Genomic DNA, 25,377 nt, shown 5'->3' on the forward strand with positions numbered 1-25,377 from the left:
AGTTCTCAGCCAGTGATAGGCAGGAGGGGTATATTATCCCTCCCTTTCCCCTCTGGAGAGATATCTTTGAAGTGTGAAGGAAGGGAGGGAGGGAGGGAGTGAAGGAGGAAGGGAGGGAGGGAAAGAGGAAGAAAGGGAGAAAGTTGCCCCCTATAAAGCCCAAAAGAGATCATAGAGTTAAATGTGGAACTCATCACAAACATAATTTCTGCCCAGAAGGAAAGTGGTAAACGAGGTCAGAGAGACCACCTGACTCCACTGGCCAGAGCTCAGCCCCAGGTAACGGGAAGTCTCTGTACTCATTGCTTTGCCAAGTGACCTGAGCCAGATCAGGGTTCCTGGCCACCTGGACGAATGAAGGCAGAGGGCCAGCGCAGTGAGGGTGGTACCTCGGTGTTACTTGGCATTACATTTGATGGGAAATAAAAGGAATAAAAGAGGGAATGAAGGGAGGGGAAATTTTGGAGGAGATCTCTTTATTTGATATCCTCTAACAGGCGTCCTCAAACTTTTTAAAGTGCGGGTCAGATCACGGTCCCTCAGAGAGCTGGAGGGCCGGACTATATGAACTACTAATTCCTATTGTAACACCTCAGCTGCTCTCACTGCCCAAAAAACCTGGCGGGCTGGATCAGACTCCTCTGCAGGCCGCATGTGGCCCACGGGCCGTGGTTTGAAGACCCCTGCGTCTAATATCATCTCAAAACATTTTTTTTTTTAATTTACTTATTAGTTTGAGAGAGAGAAAGAGGACATCAATTTACTGTTCCATTTATTTATACATTCATTAGTTGCTTTTTCTATGTGCCCTGGATGGGGATCAAACTTATAATCTTGGTATATTGGGACAATGCTCTAACCAAGTGAGCTACCCAGTCAGCACTTTCAAAGCAATTTTTAAAAGAGCCAAGAACAGACTTTCTCAGACCAGAGACATCCTGATTTGGGCAGACCCAGAATGGAGGCAGTTTTCATCCTCTGACAACTGGGGTTTCTGAGCTTGGGAGCTAGCACTGGCCAGATTAGTGTTCAGTTCAATGACACCAACTGAAGCTTCTCTCTGGGCCTCTTTGGGTCGCCCTGAACTGCTGGTTCTCTGTACTCCTCTTTACCCTGTTCCTGTGCTGCCTTAACATTTATAAATTCACTTCTTCACCTCTGGGTCCACAATTAAATTTCTTTAAAAAAAAAAAAAAAAAAAAAAAAAGAGGGACTCAAACTTTGGTTTCAGTAGGTATTCAGTAGGCACTTATCTTAGGGAAAAGTATACGTCATTTAATTTAGGACTATATCCTGAATGACTATTTACATCAGACAGGGGGCATGTATTGAAGGTTAAATGTCAGTGTAAATTCTTGAGACAAACAAGAATTTGTTTGGACAATAGTTAAAATGTAATCTGGAAGGAAGGAAGGAAGGAAGGAAGGAAGGAAGGAAGGAAGGAAGGAAGGAAGGAAGGAAGGAAGGAAGGGAGTCAGATGGAGGGCCAGAGCAGTGAGAGTAGCATTACATTTGATGGGAAATAACAGAATAAAGGAGGAAATGAAGAGAAAGGCAAAGGAAAACCTGGTCATTATAGCGAAAGGTTGATGTTCTCCCAGTAAGAAATAAAATACAGAAAAATGATTTGGCCTAAATTAAATCCATTAGCAATGCATTTTAAGAAACCCATGCATTGGCTATCTTCAGATATGTGATGGTTTGATTTTTAGCATTTAATTCAATGATACACTTGCAGACTGCATTTAAAGGGTAAAAATATATATTTGATTAAACTGATCTTATTTAACAGCTTACACAAGCAGCTTAAATTCACATTTTTTGACCTATTTGTTTTGCTTCAGCAATTCCAAATGAAGGAGATATAATTGCACATTCCCCCTCCCACCCAATATATGGGTAAATATAGAGGGAAATAATCACTGGGAGGAAAATTAAGATTTGGTCATACATCAACTCTGCTTAGCTGGCATCCAAACACATAATTCACATTGCTGAAAAGCCTCCAGTGATGGCTTAGCTACTACCAATCAATTGCAGAAAAGGCTATAACTTTATTAGAAGCATCATTTAAGAATCCTGTGAACACTTAAGATTTATACCCCACTTTCTAAATGGCCAATGCATAGTAATTAACCCATGTGTGAAATTAAATCCAACCCTAAGGAAGATTTATACATACGTTGTTTTCAATTCTGTCCAAACCTTTCTCAAAAACAAACAAACAAAACCCCATTAAGCTGAAGGATCAAAAGGCAATTTAGCCAACCTGATCAAAGCACCACCATCCAATGCTAAGGAAAATCAGTGTGATTCAGTGAGTGAGCATGGACCTATGCACCAGGAGGTCACAGTTCGATTCCTGATCAGGGCACATGCCAATGTTGTGGGCTCGATCCCCAGAAGGGGGCATGCAGAAGGCAAGTTGATCAATGATTCTCTCTCATCATAAACATCTGAATATATGGATATATATACTCTATTAAAATTATTATAGTCTATTAATATTCTCTAATATTAGGTTGTTTAAATATCAAAATTTTCTATTTGTGAATGTGCATAGCCATTGATCATTTGTGTGGTTTTACATTGCTTGTAGCTGCTTAGAACATACTGCCACTGCTACTACTATTGCAGTCCCCATTCATTACCTGTTGGATTCACATGGTACCTGTGAGCTTCCTGCAGAAAAATCTACCTTTCCTCCTCCAGGCTTCTTATCTCCAAGAGCTATCTGATCCAGGGAGTGTGGATGAGCCTGGGAAGTCCATCGAAACTAAGGCAAGAGCTATCAAAACACAATCCTATGAACAAAGATAAGTAATGTTTTTACATGGGAGGGGGGATGAGAGGGGGGAAAGAGGGGAAGAACCTTTTGTCTTGCTGACTCAGAGGAGACATATAGTGTAAATCCGGCTATGAAAAATTGTAAGGAAGTATAAAAAGGCACCTCACCACTCTCTGATACCAAACTTAGAATTAAAGCATCGTTCAAATGTAGACTTTCTCTTAATAGTGAGCAGAAACATCCACGGGTCTCCGTGACACTGCATTAACTTTACTATAGAATTTTTTTAGGGAGGAGTCAACCCTATTTCTTTTTTTTTTCTTTCTTTATTGATTAAGGTATTACATGTGTGTCCTATTCCCCATTGCTCCCCCACTGCACCCCCCAACTCATGTCCTCACTCCCCTCGTGTGTTTGTGTGTTTATTGATTAGGTTTATATGCATGCATACAAGTCCTTTCATTGATCTCCCCCCCCCCCCTTACACGTACTACCTTCCCCTATCTTTCCTCTGAGATTTGATTATTTGATCGGTCTCTATCTCTGAATCTGTTTTTGTTCATCAGTGTATGTTGTTCATTATATTCCACAAATGAGTGAGATCATGTGATATTTATCTTTCTCTGACTGGCTAATTTCACTTAGCATAATGTTCTCCAGTTCCATCCATATTGTTGCAAATAGTAAGAATTTCTTCTTTTTAAACACAGAATAGTATCCCATTGTGTATATGTACCAGTTTTCTAATCCACTCATCTGCTGATGGGCACCTAGGCAGTTTCCAAATCTTAGTTATGGTAAATTGTGCTGCTGTGAACATAGAGATGCACATATCCTTTTGATTGGTGTTTCTTGTTTCTTGGGATATATTCCTAGAAGTGGGATCACTGGGTCAAATGGGAGTTCCATTTTTATTGTTTTGAGGAGTCAGGAGAGAACCAAGAACAAAAGCAGAGATTTCTGACTAAGAAAGCAGCTTTGTAGCTTTGCTCTCTCCAGTTTGAATGGAAAAGCAAAAAGGAGTGTTAAGAGTGGGATAATAGGTACTTAGCTCACTCCATGTCCTAAAGGAAGGTGTTCAATACACAAGGTAAGAAAGCTCTGATCAGTGGAGCTTGTGCAAGGACACTCCTTGAGAACTCCATGGTCAGATTGCCCACAGGGTCAAGCCTAAACCAGCAGTCGGACATCTCTCTCGCAATCCAGGAGCACTGGCTCCTAACCGCTCACCTGACTGCCTGCCTGATGCCCCTAACTACTCCCCTGCCTGCCTGATCACCTCTAATTTCCTCTGCCTGCCTGACTGATCTCCCCTAACTGCCTTTGCCTGCCTGCCTGATTGTCCCTAACTGCTCTCCTATATAATTTCTCATTCATTTGTTGACTCACAATACTTTACCCTGCCCTTAGGAATACTTAAACTGATTGTATAAAAAAATAATAATAATAATAAATCTGCTAGGTATTGTTTGAATATCTTAATTTTTATCATAATTTTGTTTGAAGATACTGTTAACTGGTTTACTGGTACTTGAACCATTTATTAAGGTTTACTTGAACCATTTATTCAAGAAGTTTGTCCCATTGTCTTTGGGGAAAATTCCTATTGTCTCCCTAGCCTCCTGTAATGTATTCATCTCTTCTAAGGCAATTCAAGTTATTGACAGAAAAATCAAATTATTTTCGCTTTTCTGCTGTTTCTTTACCTATTTGGAAGATAAATTCTTCAATTTAAATTAAAGATTGACTAAGCCCTAGATGATAAGCCTGTATCCCTCCTGTCCAAAGGTGATTTAGCTATTCTTACTTCATTGGTAGCTCTTACAGGTGGGGTTTAAAGGTCCATGCAATGAAGGGGTCAAGTTTAAGACTTGTCTAACCCTCTGCTCTCCATCTCTGTTAATGACCTTTCTGGGGCTAGAGATCTGTTTAATGATCAATAGAGGTCTCTACTCCTACCACTGAGCCTTTCAGAAAGTAGCATAACCAAGTCAATGTTTAACTGAATTCTTTGGGTCTGAAATGACAAAGTGGGAGTTGGAGGGAAGTCTCTATGGAAACCACCCTGCCAGGAAGTGACCAGAAAGGTTAGTTAGTGTGTGGTGAAGTAGGCCTACAAAGATGTCAGGAAGGAAACAACTGCTTTGGAAAGCAGAGCTAAACATCTGAATTACCTTGATCAAAACGACCTACATTAAAGGCCTCACGCCACTTCCCTCATGGTTTTCTTTTGACTGTCTTTAAGGTAAAATGGGCCTGAGCCACTCTAAGGCTCACCCTAGAGTGATCAAAGTAGCACCTTTGCAAAACAAAGAGGAAGAGACACCCTCGGCTGGTCCTGTGGGCTTCGCATTCACTCGGAACCTGGAAGAAAAGAGTACATATCCGCTGGCCAGACTGCAGGAGCGGAGTCAAGCTTTGGAAGGACAGTTGCCCCCTCTCCGAGAGACCTGGTATGGAAGGTATTCTGCAGGTAAGCATGAAGCCTGTGTGAGATTTGTGTATTTGTGGTATTTGAGAGCTATTAATAGGTTTACCTATCTAACCCCATAATCTCAGAAAGTTTCTCAATGACTGAAACATAAGGGAACATCTTTTGATGGGAGATTGAATGTTTGTCAATTGTTAAGTATTCTGAGTATGTTAGAATGGGTGTGTAAACCGAAGAAAGGGCTTTTCACCATTCCATCTGAGAAGGAAAATTCCTTTTGTTTCAGTTTAGTTTATAGGGCTTTCAATGTTTATACGTAGCTTTGCCAGACAATTAAAATTATTTAGATAAAGGTGTGGTACCTTGTGACCATCATGTTGTTTCCATCAGATTCTAAATTTAAATCATCCTCTCTAGTACTGTGTAATGCCTCCGGCTTTGTTATTTTGAAAGCAGCACTGTAGGAGTTCACTCTAATGTGAATTTGGAAACCGCCCCAAACAAAATTGATTTATTGCAGTACAGATGAGTGGATGAGTCACCCTGTCCCCAACTCCATATTTTCATGGTCATCTGCAGAACTAAGAACATTTTTTTCCCCATTAAGATAGGAAGCTCTAGGCCTGGAGTGGCTGTAAATTATCCTGGAATATTTTACTAGACTTCTAACTTGGGAAGAGAAGTGTGCATGAATAATGTAAACATAGTAGTACATATATTTATATGTAATTTTCTTTTTTCTTCACATTCTAGATCAATAACACATTATCAAGCTCCCATTATTGGTCAACTTGGCCAGAAAGCCTTATATCTATTTTGGTACCTAGGAAATCTTACTGAGAATGACTTTCAGGGCTACTTTCTGTAACTTACAACCTTTGATTGGCTCCCTATGACTTAGGTTTTTTTATGTTCTTCAATTTGCTAAGGTCATGAATGGGAACTTTCCTCTTAATTTTATTGAATAATTCCCTTTTTAAAAAAAAAACCTAAACCCTTTATCCAGTTTTAAGATTTTGGTATCTGAATGGTAAAAGCTGATTTTAATGGATTAGAGTCACAACTGGGAAATATTCTTATTTTTGAAATAGCAAAATCACATTAAAAATAACTAGGGAATGGTGAGCATTTTTTAAAAAATATATATCTTATTGATTTTTCACAGAGAGGAAGAGAGAGGGATAGAGTTAGAAACATTGATGAGAGAGAAACAAATCAGCTGCCCCCTGCATACCCCCTACTGAGGAAGTGTCCGCAACTAAAGTACATATGGCCCTTGACCAGAATCGAACCTGGGAACTTTCAGCCCGTAAGCCAACGCTCTATCCCCTGAGCCAAACTGGTTTTAGCAATGGTGAGCATTTTGACCACTATTTTCAAGGGGCCATATTCAAACCGCAGTGCCACCAAATAACAAATGGTATGACTTGAGCAGTTTACTTCCTCTGTTTTCTTCAATTATAAATCAGAGATACTAGTAAAAATAACTACTTGACACTGCCTATCCCATTTCAGGAGAATCAAATTAAATAATGAGGTGATATAGCTCAAATCATAGTATACAATTACAGAAGAGTCAGGTTACTGAAGAAAATTTTGCTGAAAATATTTTTATTTTTAAATCCCACGTGTTTTTAGTTGCCTTTGCTATTGTTTCTGTCTTGCTCACTACGCTGGCATATCTTAAAAGAAAATTTGGACAGAGCAAAGTTCTTGATGTGGTCATTGAAGTATGTTAAGGATAGGAATACATAATTATCCAGGAATTTTTCCATGCAACATGGAGCTATAGGACAGTTTACACAAGAATCTAGAAATCGGAATGCCTCCAGCCTGTTGAGAGGAAAGGACAAGAACTTCATTCATGCAGTGTTGGTCATGGTAGTAGTCCCAAAGGCTCAGGAAAATCAAGCTAAAAATTCCAATTCACAGTGGAGCTCTGGAGCCTCTGTTTCCTAACAGGGTTGTTTTTATCAAGAAATAATATTGACATGCTACAAAATTGTGTGGTCACATATCACCAATGGTCTTGAGGAGCTGAGAAATTTGATTTGCAGGGAGGGAATAAAGCAAATGCATAGAGAATAGCTTAGGAGAGACACATAGAAAGTACAAAATTGTGTTAACCGATTAACACAATAGAGTAGGGGTGTCGAACTCAATCAGAGAAGGGGCCAAAATCTAAAATCCAGCCTAAATCACGGGCCGAATGGTTTACTGAACAGTCATAAACTGTCATTGTGATGGAAACGCAGCAGAGTGCAGTGATGACAGCGCGGTGCGGGCCACATTGCAAGGCCTGGCTGGACGGATTTGGCCCGCGGGCCTTGTGTTTGACACATGTGCAATAGAGAGTGAGAAACATTGATGTGAAATATCATCATCCTGCATGCCTCCTATACTCACTGGGAATTGAGCCTGCAACCCTGGGCATGTGCCCTGATCCAGAATTGAACTGTGAACCTCTTGGTTCCTGGGTGGACATTCAACTGCTGAGCCATACTGGGCATGCAGGATGATGATATTTCACATCAATGTTTCTCACATCAATGTTTCTCAAAGAAGGTACAAAATTGTGTTAATCAAGTCTAAAAACTAATTGTTAAACTAATTTAATAGTAAATTGTTTCTAATGTGTCTTTTCTTGCTTCTCCCCCAATCTTTCAAGTGCCCAGGGCCATGTATTTTGACATCCCACTGGAACAGGGAGAAACAAGTATTATTAAAAGGCATCCACCCCGAAGACTTCAAGTAAGATAAATTTAAAAAGCTTCATAGGAATTTAAAGGTCACATCCCCTTTTAACTATAATTGTAAAAGAGGGATATTAAAAGGACCAAGCAAATGAGAATGACAATAATGTTAAAGAGAATGTTATCAGTGCAAAGACCATCTTTCTTTACGTTTTCTGTTGTAATGATTTCACTTTTAAAGCCATTACCAAAAGAAGACAGTATAGTACCAAAGACATAGCCATGATGAGGCTCAAAGGACCTGAAGCTTGCTTGATTAGTTGAACGACTATGGGGAAATCACTTGTAATAGACAATCATAACAATAACAATAGCTACTACTATTTTATTTTCACCTACTACAAGTCAGAGACACCCCAGACAACTTGATCTATGTCACCCATTTAATCCTCATACCCCTCAATGAGAAAGGAAGTATTATCTTTGCTTTATACAAGTAGGTCAGAGTGTTGACAAGGACAACAGAGAACACATATCAACCAGCTCTTCAAAGCTCGTTTTCTTAACTGGGCAGAGATGATCCTTACAACCTGCTGTCCCTTACCCTTTTGTTGTTTTAAGTGTCAATTGGTTGTTGAAATTGAGAACATTGGATTTCAAGGCAGCAAAGCAAGTTTTAAATGCACTCACCTTAATAAATATTTAATGAATTTTGTCTAGAGAACTGTAAAATATCAGAACTCTCATCATAGAAAGAGAAGGAGGTATGAGCGGGTCTTTGGAAATAAGCACCAGCTGAAAGCAGGGCTGGGGTGGAGGTGGGGGAGGTGGAAGAAGCGGGTTGTCTAAGTGAGCAGGATCTATCTCTGACATTTGAAAAGAATCAGAGCCAAGTCCCACCAGCTACACAATTCACCCAGATAACTAGACCAATCCTAGGTGTATTTGAGCTCATTTGATAGGCCTTATTTCTGTTTTAGTTGGTTTTTATTTACTTGTTTTCTCCAAAAGCTCACAATCGTTATTTGTTGAATTTATATCTTTTGGTCACACACACACACAAAAAGCATCTTTTGCCAAACTATTAAAAGCCTTAAAATATTGTTTAATGAAAAGTAACCAGTGAAAAGTTAGTAGCAGTCTGTAGTTCACAAAGTACTTTTCATACCTAGCAATCCTAAATAAGCTAAGAGAGTACATAAATCCATCAAGCTCAAAAAAGAGAACTCTGGTATTTCAAAGACTACATCCCCACATCCTAACCAAACCACCTTAAAAAGAAAAATCAAGACAAATGAATTATTTGAGTGCAAAGACCATGTCTTATTCATTCTTATATGTTCACTCACTAACACTTAATACATACCCCCCACAATATTTTGTGAATGAATGAACAGATCAATGAATAAGAAAGAGACCCATTGTCCCTGGTGGGGGGAAAAATCAGATTGCACTCCCTACTGGAGACCTGTACCATCACTAAATTGGATTAAATTAGTCAATTGGACTAGATTGTAAGTTTAATTGGCTAACTAAAATAATAAATGTGATGAAGAATAAAGGAGTGTTTTGTTGAACCCAAGAGTTGGGAGGCACCTGGACTTCAGGGAAGAACTGTGCCTTGGAACCTGAAGGTAGAACTTTCTATGTGTCTCCCCTAAGCTATTCTCTATGCATTTGCTTTATTCCCTCTCTACAAATCAACTTTCTCAGCTCCTCAAGACCATTGGTGATACATGACCATTAATTTGCATCTTATAGTTCCAGTCAGTGTGGCCTGGCCCTCTTGGCTCCAATCCAAATTCCTAAGAGAAAAAAAAAATCTTATTGGCTCAGTTCTGCTCATGATTCCAGGTTTGGTCCAAAGAGCTATGACCGGGGGTTTGCCATGCAGTGGAAATATAGATTCTAAAGGTAGCTCTCTAAGAAGAGGGAAATCACTGGGAACTTGGCAGATATCTGAAAAAATATAAACTATAATTATCTTTCACAAATGAGGCTCAGCACATTTTCCACTACAAATGGGTTTTTGAGAGAATAATAAATGCTAGGTTCCCATGACATGCTAATTATTAATAATAGCCTAATCTCTGCCAAAGAAAAAATTCTAAAAGTATTTCTTTTAATTATTAAACCAAATTGAATTGAACCTTAAATAATTTGACTTGCATATTTGGCACTCTACTTCCTGAACATCTACTCCTCAAACAAAGAGCAGGTCATGAACTCAGGTTCTCTCTAGCTTGGAGTTGCTTAGATCTGAGAACCTCTTCCAGGGAACTCTAAAGCAAATGTGCCTGCCCCAGGCTGGAGAGTTGACCCACCATCACTGTCCCTTCTGGCCTGATTCACCTTCTCATCCAGCTATCTCAGGTCCAGCCTAAGATGGAGATGTCCCCCCCCAACCTGCCACCCCACTATATAGTGTTTCCTCAGGTAATCTCAAATGACTCCCTCATCTCCAAAAATTTGCTCAAATCTCACCTTCCCTGGGAGGCTTATCCTGACAATCCATTGACAATTGCAACCCTTACCCTAGCACTCCTGATTGCTCAGGCCCTTCATTATCTCCCCCGTTCCCCAGAACACTTATTTTCATCCAACACAAGCAGTAACCTAACTATTATGTTCAATGTGTATTTTCTTCAGTGCCTCTTAATCCTCCCCCAACCCCAATGCCAGAATATAATCTTCACAGAATCAGGGATCTCTGTTTGTTGTCTTCAAGAATGTATGCAAGTATCTAAAACTGCATATAAGCATAACCAATGGACCAATGGACGCAAGACACTGGGAGGGGGTGAGGACACATGCTGGGGGCTAGGGGAAGCTGGGGAAGGTCAATTGGGAGAAAAAAAGGAGACATATGTACTACTATGTGTAATACTTTAAACAATAAAAAGGTAAAAAAAAAAAAAAAGTACATGGCAGGTAGAAGGTGAGCAATAAGTATGTGTTGAATAAATGTTGAATGAATGAATGGAGAGGAGAGAAAGATGAGCATAAAGACATATGATGATGATGAGAAATATGGTGGATGAGAAATATGAAGGATGATTCTGACCTGGGTGATCTTGTTATGTTGTTTTTGGTATTAGACAATTTGTCACAAACTTATTCTTTTTCTTTACCATTTTTAGTCCTTTGCAAATTTTCTAATAGCTTTTTCTTTGTGGTTCATAAGAATTCTTTATGAGACCTGATCTTTTTTTAATTATCTGTGTTGCTAATATCTTCTTTTCATCTATGGATTGCTTTTTCATTTGGCATGCGCACATGCATGAGTGTGTGTACACATAAATTTCCTGTTTTAATGTCAAATTTCTCAATCTTAACCTTTATGTTTTGTATTTCTTGTATTTTGACTAATTATTCTCCCAAGTTCATAAAGATATTTGGGATTTCTAAAATTTATACTATCATATTTAACTTTTCACACATAGGTCTTAATCCATCTGAAATTCATTTGTGTGCAGTGTGAAATTGAAATCTAATTTTACTTTTTTCCCATTTGATTAATCTATTGTCCAAGCACTCTTTATGGAATCATCCATTCTTTGACCTTTGATTTGAAATGTTTCTTCTGTCATATATCCAATATCCGGAGCTTCATGAGTCTGTTTCTGGGCTCTCTCCTCTGTTGCGTTGGTCTACCTGGTGGTATCTCCACAGGAATTCCACAGCCGTAACTATTAACTTAAAACCGAATTTTTATATCCAATAAGGAAAGTCCCCTCACTTTATCCTTCTTCAGAATTATCTTTGCTTTCTATAGTCCTCTGCTCTTCTGTGTGTAGTTTGGATCTTCTTGGCAAGTTCCACAAAAACCCTTATCAGCATTAAGAGAATAACTTGGGGAAGATTAGCCAAGTTTACAATATTGAGTCTTCTAAACCATGAACATGGCATAAATCTCCATTTACTTGTATTTTCTTTTCGATGTTTCAATAATATTTCATAATTTTTCCACAGAGGTCTTGTGTAATTTTTTTTAGTTGTATTTCTTGGTACATCTCTCAGCTTACATTTTGATGCAGCTTTTTTTTTTTTACCATGAAAAGGGGTGAAAAAGCCCTTGAGTTGAAATTGTGAGCCTGGCTCTAGTTTCCCATCTTGTATGTTAGGTTCCATTTAACCTATAGAAATAACTCACAGCCACCAGGAATCCTCGATGCCTTATTAATCCGCCTCCCCCAAGTTTTCTGTTCTGTTTTCTATTCCAATGAGATATACAATATATCTTGTATTAAAGGCTGACCATATCTTTTTGGTTTCCTGATTTATTTTTTTATTGCTATATGTTTGGAGCAATGAATGTGATTAAAATGTGAGCTCCTTGTAATGCTTTGACCAGAAATTCCCCCTTGGCCTTACGATTTCTTCCTCCAATGTGACCTTGGACATTTTGACCTTTGTCCCAGAGCCGTAGAGGGCACATTCTTCAGTCACGGTGCCAAATGAATTTTATTCTCTCTTCAAGTTGTGCCTGCCCACCTTCCTCCTACTAGCAAATAGAAGCTCAGTTTAGTGTTTGTCACCACTAACAGATTGAATGTCCTGTCTCTTATGCGACACTTCCACTGGTTATCCTGACCATTTTTTTTTTTTTTGAGAAGCCAAATAATCCAGAAATCTTTAGACAAATAATCTTTCTTTTTTAATGTCATTCTAACAATTCTCCAAATAATTCCTTCAGTCATGTTCTCTCTGAAGATGATAAAGTGAGGCACCCCATTTCCCAGGGAGGGAAAGGGAACTTTATATGAAGCCAGAATTCCAAGGCCATCTCACTTGACTACTTTGTTTAGAGAAGCCTATTTTCCAACAATTTTTTTTTCTGCAGTGCTTCCCAGGTCAAGTAAAAAAAGATTTAACAGAGGGTTCCTATTTGCAATGTTAGTTGCTGCCATCTAGTGTCCTTTCTGGAGAAATAGTGTGAGCCCTTAGATTCTTTTCAATGGCCAGGAAGAAAGTAATTGTCTACTGAAAGTACATACTTGAAGACACCTGCTACTTAACCCTTATCAGAACTGCAGATCCAATATCAGAACTACAGGTACAACCATCAGACTCCTTAATATTTACCCCAACTGAATCAAAATCTCATGTCCATACAAAAGTCTACACACAGATGTTTATAGAAGCTTTATTCATAATTGCCAAAACTTGGAAGCAACCAAGATGCCCTTCAGTAGGTGAATGGGTACATAAATTGTGATATATCCAGAAAATGGAATATTATTCAGCATTAAAAGGAAATGTGCCCCATCAAGCCATGAAAAGACATGGGGGAAACATAAATGCATATAACTAAGTGAAAGAAACCAATCTTAAAAGATTACATACTGTGTGATTCCAACTTTATGACATTCTGGGAAATGTAAAACTATAGAGATAGTCATAAAAGTACTAGTGGTCACCAGGAGTTAGGGGGGAAGATGGATGAATAAATAGAGGATTTAGAGGATAATATAACCACTCTGTATGGTACTTCAATGGTAGATACATGTCATTATACATTTGTCCAAACCTATTAGAATGTACACCACCAAGAGTGAACCTTACTGTAAACTAAAGACTTTGGGTGATAATAATATGTCACTGTAGGTTTATCAGTTGTAATAAATGTTCCATTCTGGTGCAGGCTGTTGGTAACAGAGAGGTTGTGTGCAGAAGATATATGAGAGTTCTACTTTCTGGTAAATTTTGCTGTGAACCTAAATATGCTCTAAAAAATAAAGTTTATTAATTAAACACACACACACACACAAATTATATATATTGCCAGAACTAGCCCAGACCTGTTGAATCTCAATCCCCAATGAATTGCTCCGGACTTTTTTCTTTTAATTCCCGAGTTTCTAGTGATAAGTTAGGTTTAGGAACAAGTGGTGAAGGGAAAAAGCATGAAGTTTGGAACTGGACGGACCTGAGTTTGAATCCTGGAGTTGCCAATTATTATGCAACTTTGGACATGTCACTAACCTCTCTGAAATGGGGAACTGTCATCATCATCTACATGGTCCCGTGACAATTGGATAAGATGATATATTGTGACCCGAGCATGATGGACAATAAGGGCTGCAAAGGCATTTGGGCCTAATCACCAGAAAGACCCGGATCCTGAACCACGCCAGGGGATAAAATGAATACTTCCTGTTCTTTCCTTACCCCCCAAGCTCCCTAGTTATTGCTGATTCTCCCTCTAATTTGCCTGGATATCCCTTGATCCTTGGTCTCCATCCCCCTTCCTTTGCTACTTCCTTCCCCTCAGGGTTCTGACTTGACCAGCTGCTGTTTCTTCTGCCAGCAGGTCCCATTAGTCCTGCATCTTTATGTTCAGCTGAGAAGAGACACAAACCTCTCTTGTACTAGTATTGACCACTCCTCATGATAAGTCACTATGTTAAAAACAAACAAAAAAACTACTTCCTCACGTTAGGCTGCTTTAGCACAAAGAAATGCTGGCTGCCCTCCTGAGAGCAGCCCAGACCCAGGCCCAGGGGCCAGAAATGGCCCCATAGGGAAGTAGCAGGAAGCACATGTCACTCGCCCACTATGAGTGCTGGATGCTCAGCATTCGTTTCCTGTGGTCTCACTCTGTCTCTTTTCACCCTTGAAAGCTACACTGGCTTCCAGGACTATGCCTTGATAATACAACAAATCAGACTACAATGAAAAATCATTTTCAAGATGTTAGGATTTGCCTTTCATGTTGGACTAAGGGAGTAGTGCTCACATTGTTTGCTGCAGCCCATGGTGCCCTGGTTTCCTCCTGCTTCCTGTGTCATCATTTCTGTCTCCTTGGCCATTTCATCTTCACACACTAGCCTCTCGGTGTTGGACTCCTTGGCACTGCTCTTCTCATTCTTGACTCGCCCATGACTATGGCTTCAGTTTTGCTTTACCCAACACAGACCTGTCCTTTGAGCTCCTTGCCTGTATATCTAATCTACTCAACATCTACACTGATATGTCTCAAAGGCTTCTCAAACACAACCTGCTCTAAGCCAAATTTGTATTTTCCTGCTATATTTCACCTAAACCTGGTCCTCCCCTAGAATTCCCCATTTCAGTGATGGATAACACTATCTGTACCTTGTATCTGAATATCATCTGAACACTTCACTCTCCCTCACCAGCCATCATGAATCCTGTTTGGTCAGTTTTAAATATTTGTAGAGTCCATCAGTGTCCTTCCACGAGCCACAGCCCCCTCACTACTCTCTTTAGTTTCCACACTGCAGCTACAGTGATCATTTTTTAAAACAAATGTATAATAGTAATCATGTCACTACTTTGCTTAAAATTTGTCAATGACTGCCCATCGTCTTAAGAAAACCAACATCTGATACTACCCCATTAGGCCCGGTGTAAGCTGACCCCTGCCTTCCTCTCCAGCCTCATTTGAGCTGCTCTTCCTTTCACTCTGAACTGCAACCTACTGACTTCTTGCAATTCCTTAAATAGCTCGTGCACTCTCCTAACCTTAGTCCCCTTAATACTTCCAACTTCTGAAAAACTACTTCTTCAGCAAACTTTCGTGGACTGTCTCCTTACCCTTCTCCCTCTTCTATTATTTTTGTAGGGCTACAAATCATGAAGTATAAAAAATGTGTGACTTAAAATAACAGAAATGTACTTTGTCACAGTCTTGGAAGCTGTGAAATCAAGGTGTTGGCAGGGTAGGTTTCTTCTGAGGGCCGGGAGGGAGAATCTGCTCCATGCCTTTCTCTTAGCTTCTGGGGATTTGATGGAGGTCTTCGGCATTCCCTTTCTTGTGAAACATCACTCCAATGTCCACCTTTATCTTCACATGGTACTCTTCCAAATTTCCTCTTTTTAGGAGGACACCAACATAATGAATTAAAGGTCTAACCTACTATAGTATAACCTCATATTAACTAATTTTACCTGCAAGGACCCTATTACCCAATAAGGTCACATTCTGAAGTACTAAGGGTTAGAACTTCAACATATAAGTTTGGGAGAAGGAACACATTTCAACTCATAATACCACCCATTTCTGAGATGGAGTCCTCCAGGTATAATATATTGTTATTGTCCTGCCCTGCAGACTTTTTCCTCAATTATTGATTAGTTTATAATCCTTAATTGAATAATCACACAAGCAAAAGTATATTTGCTCCTCCTCCCCCATAGACTGTAAACTCCATAAGGGACCATTCCTATTTTTGTTGACCACTGTACCCCCATGCCTGGCATATGGCAATTGTTCAATAAGTATTCCCTGAGTGAAGCAATGAACTCCATGGCCCTTCAGGTCCTTGACTGCATGTCAACGTGAACAGGGCAGCCTTTATGTCCCTGCCTACTCAATCACCTCCCAGTGCTCTAGCTTCTGGAACAGTCAGTCATCTGAGGCAAGTAGGACTGGAGGCAGCTCTATTGGTTCATCAATCGCTGCCCAGTTAGTGACCCCTTGAAACTCCAGCATCACTTTCCCTATAAAGCCAAATCCCCACTAGGAAAAGCCATGTCTAAGATTTGTTAGCACACTAAACTTGCATGTCACGTGTGCCTCATAAGCACCACTGATTACTATTGAGGAGGATAAAGGAGCTTCTCTGAAGATGTTAAAAATACATCACTTCCCCAAGAACCAGAAGAGTTCAGCTGAGTTGTTAATGGATGAAGAAAATAGCTTCTTGGTGCTTCTTTCATCTCTAATACTCAAAGATCCTCATTGTTCGATAACTTTAGACATGGTCCCTCAATGCAGCTAGAAAAGGATTCTTAGCCTTTTAACTCTCTGACCACTATTTAGATCAAAAAGTCACTGACAACAGAACAATAGAACCAAGAGAGGTCCAAAGGCCTTTTGCACAGATACCACTGTAATCCCATCGAAATTGCCTTCACTGTGTGCACTTAAGAGTAAGTGCTGCTTTTGCAATGTGTTAAGATAGTTTAATGCCTGGCTTTTATGTTTCATCATCTCATGACTCGAGGAATGCTGAATGCTCTAAATGTTGGGCTTCTAGAAGCTTGAACCCATTGACCTGCCACAAGTAATCACTTCTGAAAGGATCTTGAGCCAGCGAGAAGCCAGGATGACTCGCAAAGCAAAGGTAAACTGCAGTGGTACTCGGAGGGGGGTGGGTATAATTGGGGGGTGGGCTGTCTTTTTCATGTGCTCCCTGCACAGAGGACTTCAAAGCAAATCACACTCTTACGTTATTCAGAATTAGAACTTGACAAAGCCCTCCATCTTCTCCTGGGCCTGCTTCCTGCTGGCAACTGCTCTTGTCTCTCAGGTAAACCCGGGCCCTTCTCCGATTCCTGGTGGAACAGGGAGGAGAAGAAGAGACAAAGAAATTGTACTTGGAAATTGGTGATTCTAGAAGTGTTCAGATACTTCTATGTGGAAAAGTCCAGCATAACTCTTACCTTTTATTTCTTCTGCTCAGCTAAAACTTTCTCTTTGTTCTCAGTTTTCAGGATAAATCATATGACAATGCACCAAAAAGTCACCCTGGAAAGGGCCTACAGTAGAGTTCTTTCTTTTTACAAACTTGTCAGGAGTTTTCCCCTCATGCAGAAATGTAAAATGTGAGATAGAAGCAGATTTTTAACACTTTCTACTCCTGATTCATTTTGGAACCAGCTAGATACTGCTGTGTGCTGGCTCACTTGGTAGAAGATGTCCAGGTAGTTTTGGATCTTCAAGGCCATGTTTGAGATGGCCTCTTCCTGAGGCTCACATCAGTGAACATAGACATTGTCCACTGGCCACCATAAAACATCACTGAATGCATTTGGTGGTAAATGAGTATTCACCCCTGATTGCCCTCAATGACTGTCTGCACTGTCCCACTGGAATTTATTGGAAGGGCATCAAAGTCACAAATAATCAACTTCAAGTCCTTCCTAAACTGCAGTATACCAGGGCTTATTTTGGTATATAGGAGAACACTCTGTATAAATAGGCTCTAATTTCATAGCCAGACAAGTAGTCAGTGGAGGACAGACAGGGAGAAAGAGAAGAAAGGCTGGTCTTATCAAACCAGAACACATTTCTGGGGACATAGTAATGAGCATCTATTGATAGAGGAAGTGATATCTTGTCAAAATGAGATGTGAAAAGGTATGTCCATTTAAGGTCTGAAACACTCTACAGGAACCTTAAAGAACTACATTGCATACATTGCAAACTGCCACTCCATTCACTGGTAGCTACACAAAGGACTTACCAGGGAACTGCAGTGGTCCGTCTTTGATATCACAAGAGATCTCTGTGGATTATGGTTGTTGATTTATCTTGTTCTGTTCCAAAAAATAATTCAATTTTAGATTGCAGAGTCATTAACTACTTATCTCACACTAATGAAGGTGTCATCTTTTGTAGCAGGAATTGGAAAAGAAGATGCAAATTCCAATGTATACTTCTGGAAAAAGACAATATTTACATAAGATGCAAATGCTAGAAATAAACCGGAAAAGACAAGAGGTAAATATGAGACGAATATCACATTTACCAAATTCACTGAGCATGATAACTGCCCTGGCACATAGAGGTAGTTAAGTGTTCATCTTCAGTCTTTTTAAAACTAGTCATTAGATCCAAAGATTCAACTACTGGAGTTGGGAAGAACCAGCAATATTCCTTATCCTACCAACTAAGTCTTTCCTCTGTTTACATGATGTAGCTGTGTCTCAAGTCTCTCTTTTTAAACTCTTGCTTCTATGACATTCTGACTGCAGCAGAAAAAAAATGGGTTTAGATCATTTTTCTTGGTTTAGTAAAAGTAAAAAGGGGGTGGTTGGGGGGGGGGGTTGGTGAGTGGTTTTTGTTTTGATACTGAAGCATCTCTGCAATGTACGCCATGGAGTGATCTTACAAGAAAGACCTCTTGTTACAAGGCCATGTACAGTATGGCTTCTCTAATTGTCATATCCCAAACTTCTCACTCTAGTGAGTAAGCCTAAAACCACTGTCCGCTGCTATTCCAAATATATCAAGTAGCCGTCAGAGAAATGCTTTAACAGAAGTCCTCACCTTTTTGAGACTGTGGATATACTCTCCCTTCTCCTAACAGACCTGTCCATACAGAAGAACTCTGTACCTTCTTTTATTTTTATTTTTTTTAATATATTTTATTGATTTTTTTACAGAGAGGAAGGGAGAGAGGTAGAGAGCTAGAAACGTCGATGAGAGAGAAACATCGTCCAGCTGCCTCTTGCATACCCCCTACCGGGGATGTACCCACAACCAACGTACATGCCCTTGCCCGGAATTGAACCTGGGACCTTTCAGTCCGCAGACCGACGCTCTACCACTGAGCCAAACCAGCTTCGGCAAAACTCTGTACCTTCTAATAGGAAAAAGAGAGTCCTGTTCTGATTTGGGGAGCACAGATGCCCACAGATGATTACACAACTGCAAAGTGGCCAACCCATGGACCTATTTCTAGTGAAAGTAGCTGAGGGTGGAGAAAGGGGGTGGGAGGACTTGAACTATTTATAACTGATCATTTTCAGGCCCAAGTGGAGTTGAAGAAAAGTCTTCACAGGGAGGTGAGGAGTAATAAGGAAAAACCAAGGGACAACACAGCCAAGAAAATCTTTGACAGCATCCCCAGAGATGATGACAGTGACTTTCTAACCGTGTTCCCTGATGAAACCTTAAACCCAAGTCCAGGTGAGTCATGCAATTGTTTTCAGTAAAATAAAGTATTCCAAATGCTTCAATCATCACCAAGTAAACTTTCAGGGATAAGGGTAGGGAACTTGTTAGGGTAGGAGGTCAGTAAATAGTCTTAGGTCCCTGCTGATATTTATTTCCTGAAATAGTGGGTAGGTTATCATGTAATTTGGATGGCCTGAAAGAAAAGGCAGAAGTTTAAGCACTGTAGTAAGATGCTTCTTTCTTTATAGAGGTTTACTATACCTTGTATGCATGATTGGCATCCTCGCTCCATCTCTAGGAGGGAAAAAGACCAAGGAGCCTTATCTTGTGGTGAAAGAGAATAAAACATGTGGAGGAAATTGGTATCAGCCAGTTTGGTGCCATAAGCAGATACTCTCGCCTCCAGCCCACTCTTCCCCCACAGCAAATTCAAAATATCTAAAACTGAACCAAGACCTGCTCCTACTGCATCCATGCATTCAGTGAGGCCTCCATGCACTGGGGCCTTCTGTTCCCTCTCCTTGCAACTGGTCAGTCACCAAGTCCTGTTGAGGTCACCTAGCGCTGAAATCTCCCTTCTTTCTTCCATTCCCCATGTCTCTTTTAGGCCATCGTGTCATACCAGGGCTATTGCTACAGCCTCCTGCTATACTCCTCACACAGATCTCACCCTCCCACATCAGCCTCCATACCAATGGTTCTCAGTGTGGTCCCCAGAACTCCAGCACCAGCCTCACCGGGGAACTTATTAAGACCTCAGCCAGAGTGACTGAATCAGAAACTATAGGGATGGGCCCAGCAATCTGAGTTTAACACCCTCTACCGAGGAGATTCAATGCCCATAAAGTTTAAGAACCACAGGTCTATTGTCTAGCAGGGTCTGCATCACCTGGGAGTTTATTAGGTAGGTATGTGGAATTTCAGCACACCCCAGACCTACTGAATCAGGCCCCACATTTTGTCAAGATTCCATAGGGATTCCCCTGCATAATAATGTTCTAGAAATACTGCCCTCAGAGTGGAGTAACCTTATTCAATGCAAATCTGACCAATTCACTGTCTTGAAAAAAAAAAAAAATCCTTCAGTGAGTCTCCATCAGCCTGAGGACAAAGTCTAACTCCCTCCCTGGCTTCATCTCCTGCCATTCTCATACCCAGTCCCACACCACAGTCAAGCCAGATTGCTCATAGCCTGATAGCTTTGTGATTTCCAACAGATATCTGCATACATAACCTCTGTGCTATGTTGCCCCACCAATTAGAGCCCCATAACATTTGCCCTGTCTGTATTGCCCCAGGGCAAGCCCACCATTGCAAATGTACAATGTTGTCTACACTCTTGGATTGGCCTGCTTTGGGCCAAATCCCCACCTCAGCAAGACTGACCACTAAGAGCTCTAGAGAGATGTTGGCCACACCTCTGGTGGTCTTGGGCTTCTAAGAGCAAAATAGGCAGCCTAAAGAGATCCTGCTCCTGCTCAGAGGAACAAGGTGCTTGATCAATACGTTAATGAAATAAGAACAAGCTGAATAATTGAAAATCTACTTGAGGCATCTATGTAACCTATACTCCTGAGTCCCAGAATAAAATACGCTGTGTAGTCATGTAGAAAAACAACTTTTACAATTAAAAAAATATATATATTGGCAAAACAAACCAAGCAAAGTGCCTCAGCTACAGTTAGACATGTAGATTCATTGCTTGCAATCAAGCCAAGAAAAACCAACACAGGGGTAGGCCTTGGGAGATGCTCCAGATTGGGAGGGGATCAGGGCAGACTGTGATACAAGATGACGGGGTTTTCTGCTTTCCTCGTGCTTTTCTGAGCTGCTTCATTTTGCTCTGGCAAAGGTTTATTAAGTGCTTACTATATGCCAGGCACTGTGGTCTGCTCTTAAATGCATTATTGCATTTAATCCTCACATAACCTACACGATAGGAGTTACTATTAGCCCCATGTAATGGAGCCAATATTCAAGGCCAAGTGCTTCTGACTCCCAAGTGTGCTCTCTCACCCACCCCCTTGGTACATCCTCATTAGAGCTTCGTCCAGGACAACCATGGGAAAGTCTGCAAATATAGAGGTTGTGACTCCTCAACCTTATCTTTCAAGAGAAAGCTGCCTTCTGCAAAGCCTATAGATTTCACTATGGCAGTAAGCATATGCTGGATCAATAATTACTTTTTACTTATTCCCAAATAGCATCTTTGATTTCTTTTCCTGCCTTCTAAAAGCAATTCTCTTTGCTTCCTCCTAGCAGTAGAGTTTAGCCAAGATCATAGGCTTACAAGAGGATCCTGCTAGTTAGATTCTGGTAGTTAAGATTCCTCTGTACCCATCTCCTCTGATTTTATGCTATATTTGCCTATTCCGTTCCCTCTTTTGGAATTGGAGTGAGAGTTCAAGTCTCTTCTTTTTCTTTCCTGCAGCTTCTTTAAAATGAAATCGCCCACACTTTACATACATTTTATATAATAAATTATATATGCTGTCTATGTATATATATGAAATGATACATAACTTACACAAAGTGAGCATCATTTTTTGGAGCTTAAAAGTCTATGAGTTTTAAGATGTTTATGTTTCTCTTGCCCTTTCCAGAAGACATAATATAGTGGATAGAAAAAGCCATGGACTTGGAACCAAGGTCTTTCATTTGAACCCCACCAGGACATTTATTATCTGTAGTAAATGGGAGCAGGGACCTTCTCTAGCTCCTAGAACAATGCCTGGTACATAGTATGTCTCAATAAAGATTAGCTATATGTTTATCTATTATACATGAGATTATTCTATAGACAGAGAGATTACAGCTAAATTATAGTCATTTAACCTCTGCAAACCTCAATTTCCACATTTGTAAAATGGGAATATAAAAAATGTCACCAAGTAGGTTTTATGTAAAAATTAATATAAATCTGTGTAAAAACACATATAAAATGTAAAGTGTCATGTAAATGTATGGGGATATGAATAAAACTGAAGAAAGGTGGAACTGATATCTTATAGTGAAAATAACTATATATCTCAGGGAAGTGGCATCCTAAATATATCATTTGTCACCTTCATAATTCTGCTCTTATTGGGACACCTGTGCTATTATTTACTTAGTATTTTTCTTTAAGCTTTCTTCTAAGAACAAGGGCAACTTTCCTATATAACCACAATACAGTTATTACACTTACAAATGTTAACATTGATACCTACTATTTTCAAATGTTTGGTCTGTATGTAAATAGCTCCATAATGTCCTTTATGGCTACTTTTTGTTTCACTGTTTGTGCTTTCTTTTTTATTTTTTTATTTGTTTGGTTTTTTTAAAGAGAAAAATCAATCAGCTGCCTCCTGTTCACCCCCTACTGGGAATGTGCCCACAACCAAGGTACGTGCCCTTGACTGGAATCAAACCTAGGACCCTTGAGTCTGCAGGTCAACACTCTATCCATTGAACCAAACCAGTCAGGGCTGTTCTTTCTTTTTTAGATCCAGGATCCAAACCAGGATCATACATTGTGTTTTATTTTCTGTTTCTCTGTCTCCTTTTTGCCTTGTTTATTGTTTTGTTTTATTGGTTTATTGTTGTTGTTGTTGTTGTTGTTGTTGTTTTAGAGAGAGAGGATGGGGCAGGGAGGAGAGATGGAGGGAGGGAGGGAGAGAGAGAGAGAGAGAGAGAGAGAGAGAGAGAGACATTGATTTGTTGACCGCTTACTTTTGCATTTATTGGTTGATTCTTGTATGTGCCCTAACCGGGGATCAAACCTAACTGACTAACTGAGAGCATAGCTCATAACTAACTGGCATATCAGGGCAATGCTCTAACTAACTGAGCTATCTGGTCAGGGTTTCTTGGTCCCCTTGATTTTCTTCTTTTTTTCTTTTCTCCTTCCTGCCCTTGTTCTTAGGAGATTTTTGGTGATGAGCTTGGTGGGGGCAGGGAGTGACTCTACAACTAATTCTCAAATGGTTCAACTGAAAAGTACATATGTAGTGACAAATGTTGTTGGTGAGTTGGAGTATACAGGTATATATATATAGGTGTACTACTCTTATGCCTTACAAAAGATTTAATTAAAAAAAAAAAGGAAAAGAGAGATATCTTGAATCTTTCCCAAGATGGAATCCTGTATATGTGTATATATTTTTAAAATACCACACAGATTATTCTGTGTTCAGACAAAAACTTAAACAAATACACCATTGTCAGGGGGGAAATGGATTAAACAAACTTTTAATTTTTTGTAGGAAATTCACAGAATGCAGGATTTTTAGAGCATCACTCAAGGAATGACTATGGTCCCCGGAAAATTGGCAAAATGGAAACGTGGCTCCGTGAACAAGAGGCCCGGGGTCAGCTGCTGTGGGACAGCTCTAGCTCTGACTCTGATGAGTTGGGGAAAGTCACGAAGAAACCACGAGCCCTGGTGAGGACCAGGACAGAGAGAATCCCACCTTTTGATGAGTTTTTTTATCGAGAATAAGAATGCTATTCACTAACCTAGATTCTCAGTGCATTGAAGACTTACTTTCCTATTAAAACTCTTCAAATTAGCATATGAGTTATTCTGAAGGAACCAGTTTACTTGCTTTTTATTTAAAGTCTTATGATTAACAGAGGTGGCATAGTTTGTTAATGATGCTGCATAACCAATTGCCTCAACATGTAGGGGCATAAACAACAGCCACTTGTTTCACTCTTCTGTGGGTTGCTGGGCTCAGTTGGGTGGTTCTTCTGCTGGTCTTTTTTGAAGTCTTTCATGAAGTTGAAGTCAGCCAGCAGCAAGGGCTTGACCAGGACACCGAGACAGCTGGACCTCACTTCCTCTTCATATAGCCTCAGAGCTTCTTCACATGGTTTCTCCAAGTGGTCTCTCCAGCCAGGTAGTGAATGGGGAGCTCAGGGCCCCAAAAAACAAATGTTCCAAGAGGAGGAAGCAGAACCTACCAGTCCTCTAAAGGGTAATCATGGAACTGACTCTGCATCACTCCTACATTCTGTTTGTTGAAGCAAATCATTGTCCAGATCACAGTCAATGAAAAAGGGCATGAATTCCAAACCGTGGGTCCATTGGGGTACATTTCTGAGACTTGCCCCTGCACCATATTTTTAAAAAGCAAATTATAGCTTATAAAACAAAGAGATGAAAAAGTTGATTTGATACAAATAAAAATGAGTTTTTAAAGATGCTACCTTAGAGATTGAGCTCCCTAAGTCACAGTCTTGTGAGTTAGCAGTTTATGGTCTTATAACTGAGCGGTTTCAGGAAATAGGTGGGATAATGTTTAGTGTGAAAAGTTGCTGTGAATTAAAGCTCAAAGTTAAATGAAAAACTCTTAAGAGTATGAGGTAGATCTTAGAACTCTTTAAAACTAAAAGAATGATAGAAATCTTCAATACAAAAGTTACTCCATTTATTAAAATTAGATTTTTAGGTAGCTTTAAGAGTTTCTTTGGGGTAAAATTCGTCTCTACTTTTAGCATACTCTAAAAGTACTTTTATGCGATCAAGAAGCTTCTAAAATATTAGTAAAACTTGCCGGGACCGGTTTGGCTCAATGGATAGAGCGTCGGCTTGGGGACTGAAGGGACCCGGGTTCGATTCCGGTCAAGGGCATGTACCTTGGTTGCGGGCATATCCCCAGTAGGGGGTGTGCAAGAGGCAGCTGATCGATGACTCTCTCTCATCGATGTTTCTAACTCTCTATCTCCCTCCCTTCCTCTCTGTATAAAATCAATAAAAAATATATTTAAAAAAAATAAATAAATAAAATAAAATATTAGTAAAACTTAAAGCAAAATAAAAACACTCTTGAAA

General features: G+C 39.9%; 1 protein-coding gene across 3 annotated transcripts; it reads left to right on the top strand.

Moving 5' to 3' along the window:
- The first annotated feature begins 4,835 nt into the window (after nucleotides 1-4,835).
- On the top strand, nucleotides 4,836-24,120 carry CCDC198 (coiled-coil domain containing 198). Of its 3 annotated transcripts, none has more exons than XM_036435433.2 (6): nucleotides 4,836-5,261; nucleotides 7,888-7,970; nucleotides 16,918-17,004; nucleotides 18,285-18,383; nucleotides 19,415-19,574; nucleotides 23,807-24,120. In XM_036435433.2, the coding sequence occupies exons 1-6, from the start codon at nucleotides 5,039-5,041 to the stop codon at nucleotides 24,040-24,042; spliced, it is 888 nt and encodes a 295-aa protein (XP_036291326.1). In that variant the 5' UTR covers nucleotides 4,836-5,038; the 3' UTR covers nucleotides 24,043-24,120. The 3 variants fall into 3 exon arrangements, with proteins under 3 accessions (XP_036291326.1, XP_036291317.1, XP_036291307.1); XM_036435424.2 differs by having other exon boundaries at nucleotides 4,837-5,261; nucleotides 18,282-18,383; XM_036435414.2 differs by lacking the exon at nucleotides 7,888-7,970 and having other exon boundaries at nucleotides 5,097-5,261.
- Nucleotides 24,121-25,377: the final 1,257 nt, after the last annotated feature.

The sequence above is a fragment of the Pipistrellus kuhlii genome, unplaced genomic scaffold (assembly GCF_014108245.1).
Source record: "Pipistrellus kuhlii isolate mPipKuh1 unplaced genomic scaffold, mPipKuh1.p scaffold_m20_p_1, whole genome shotgun sequence".
NCBI lineage: Eukaryota > Metazoa > Chordata > Mammalia > Chiroptera > Vespertilionidae > Pipistrellus > Pipistrellus kuhlii.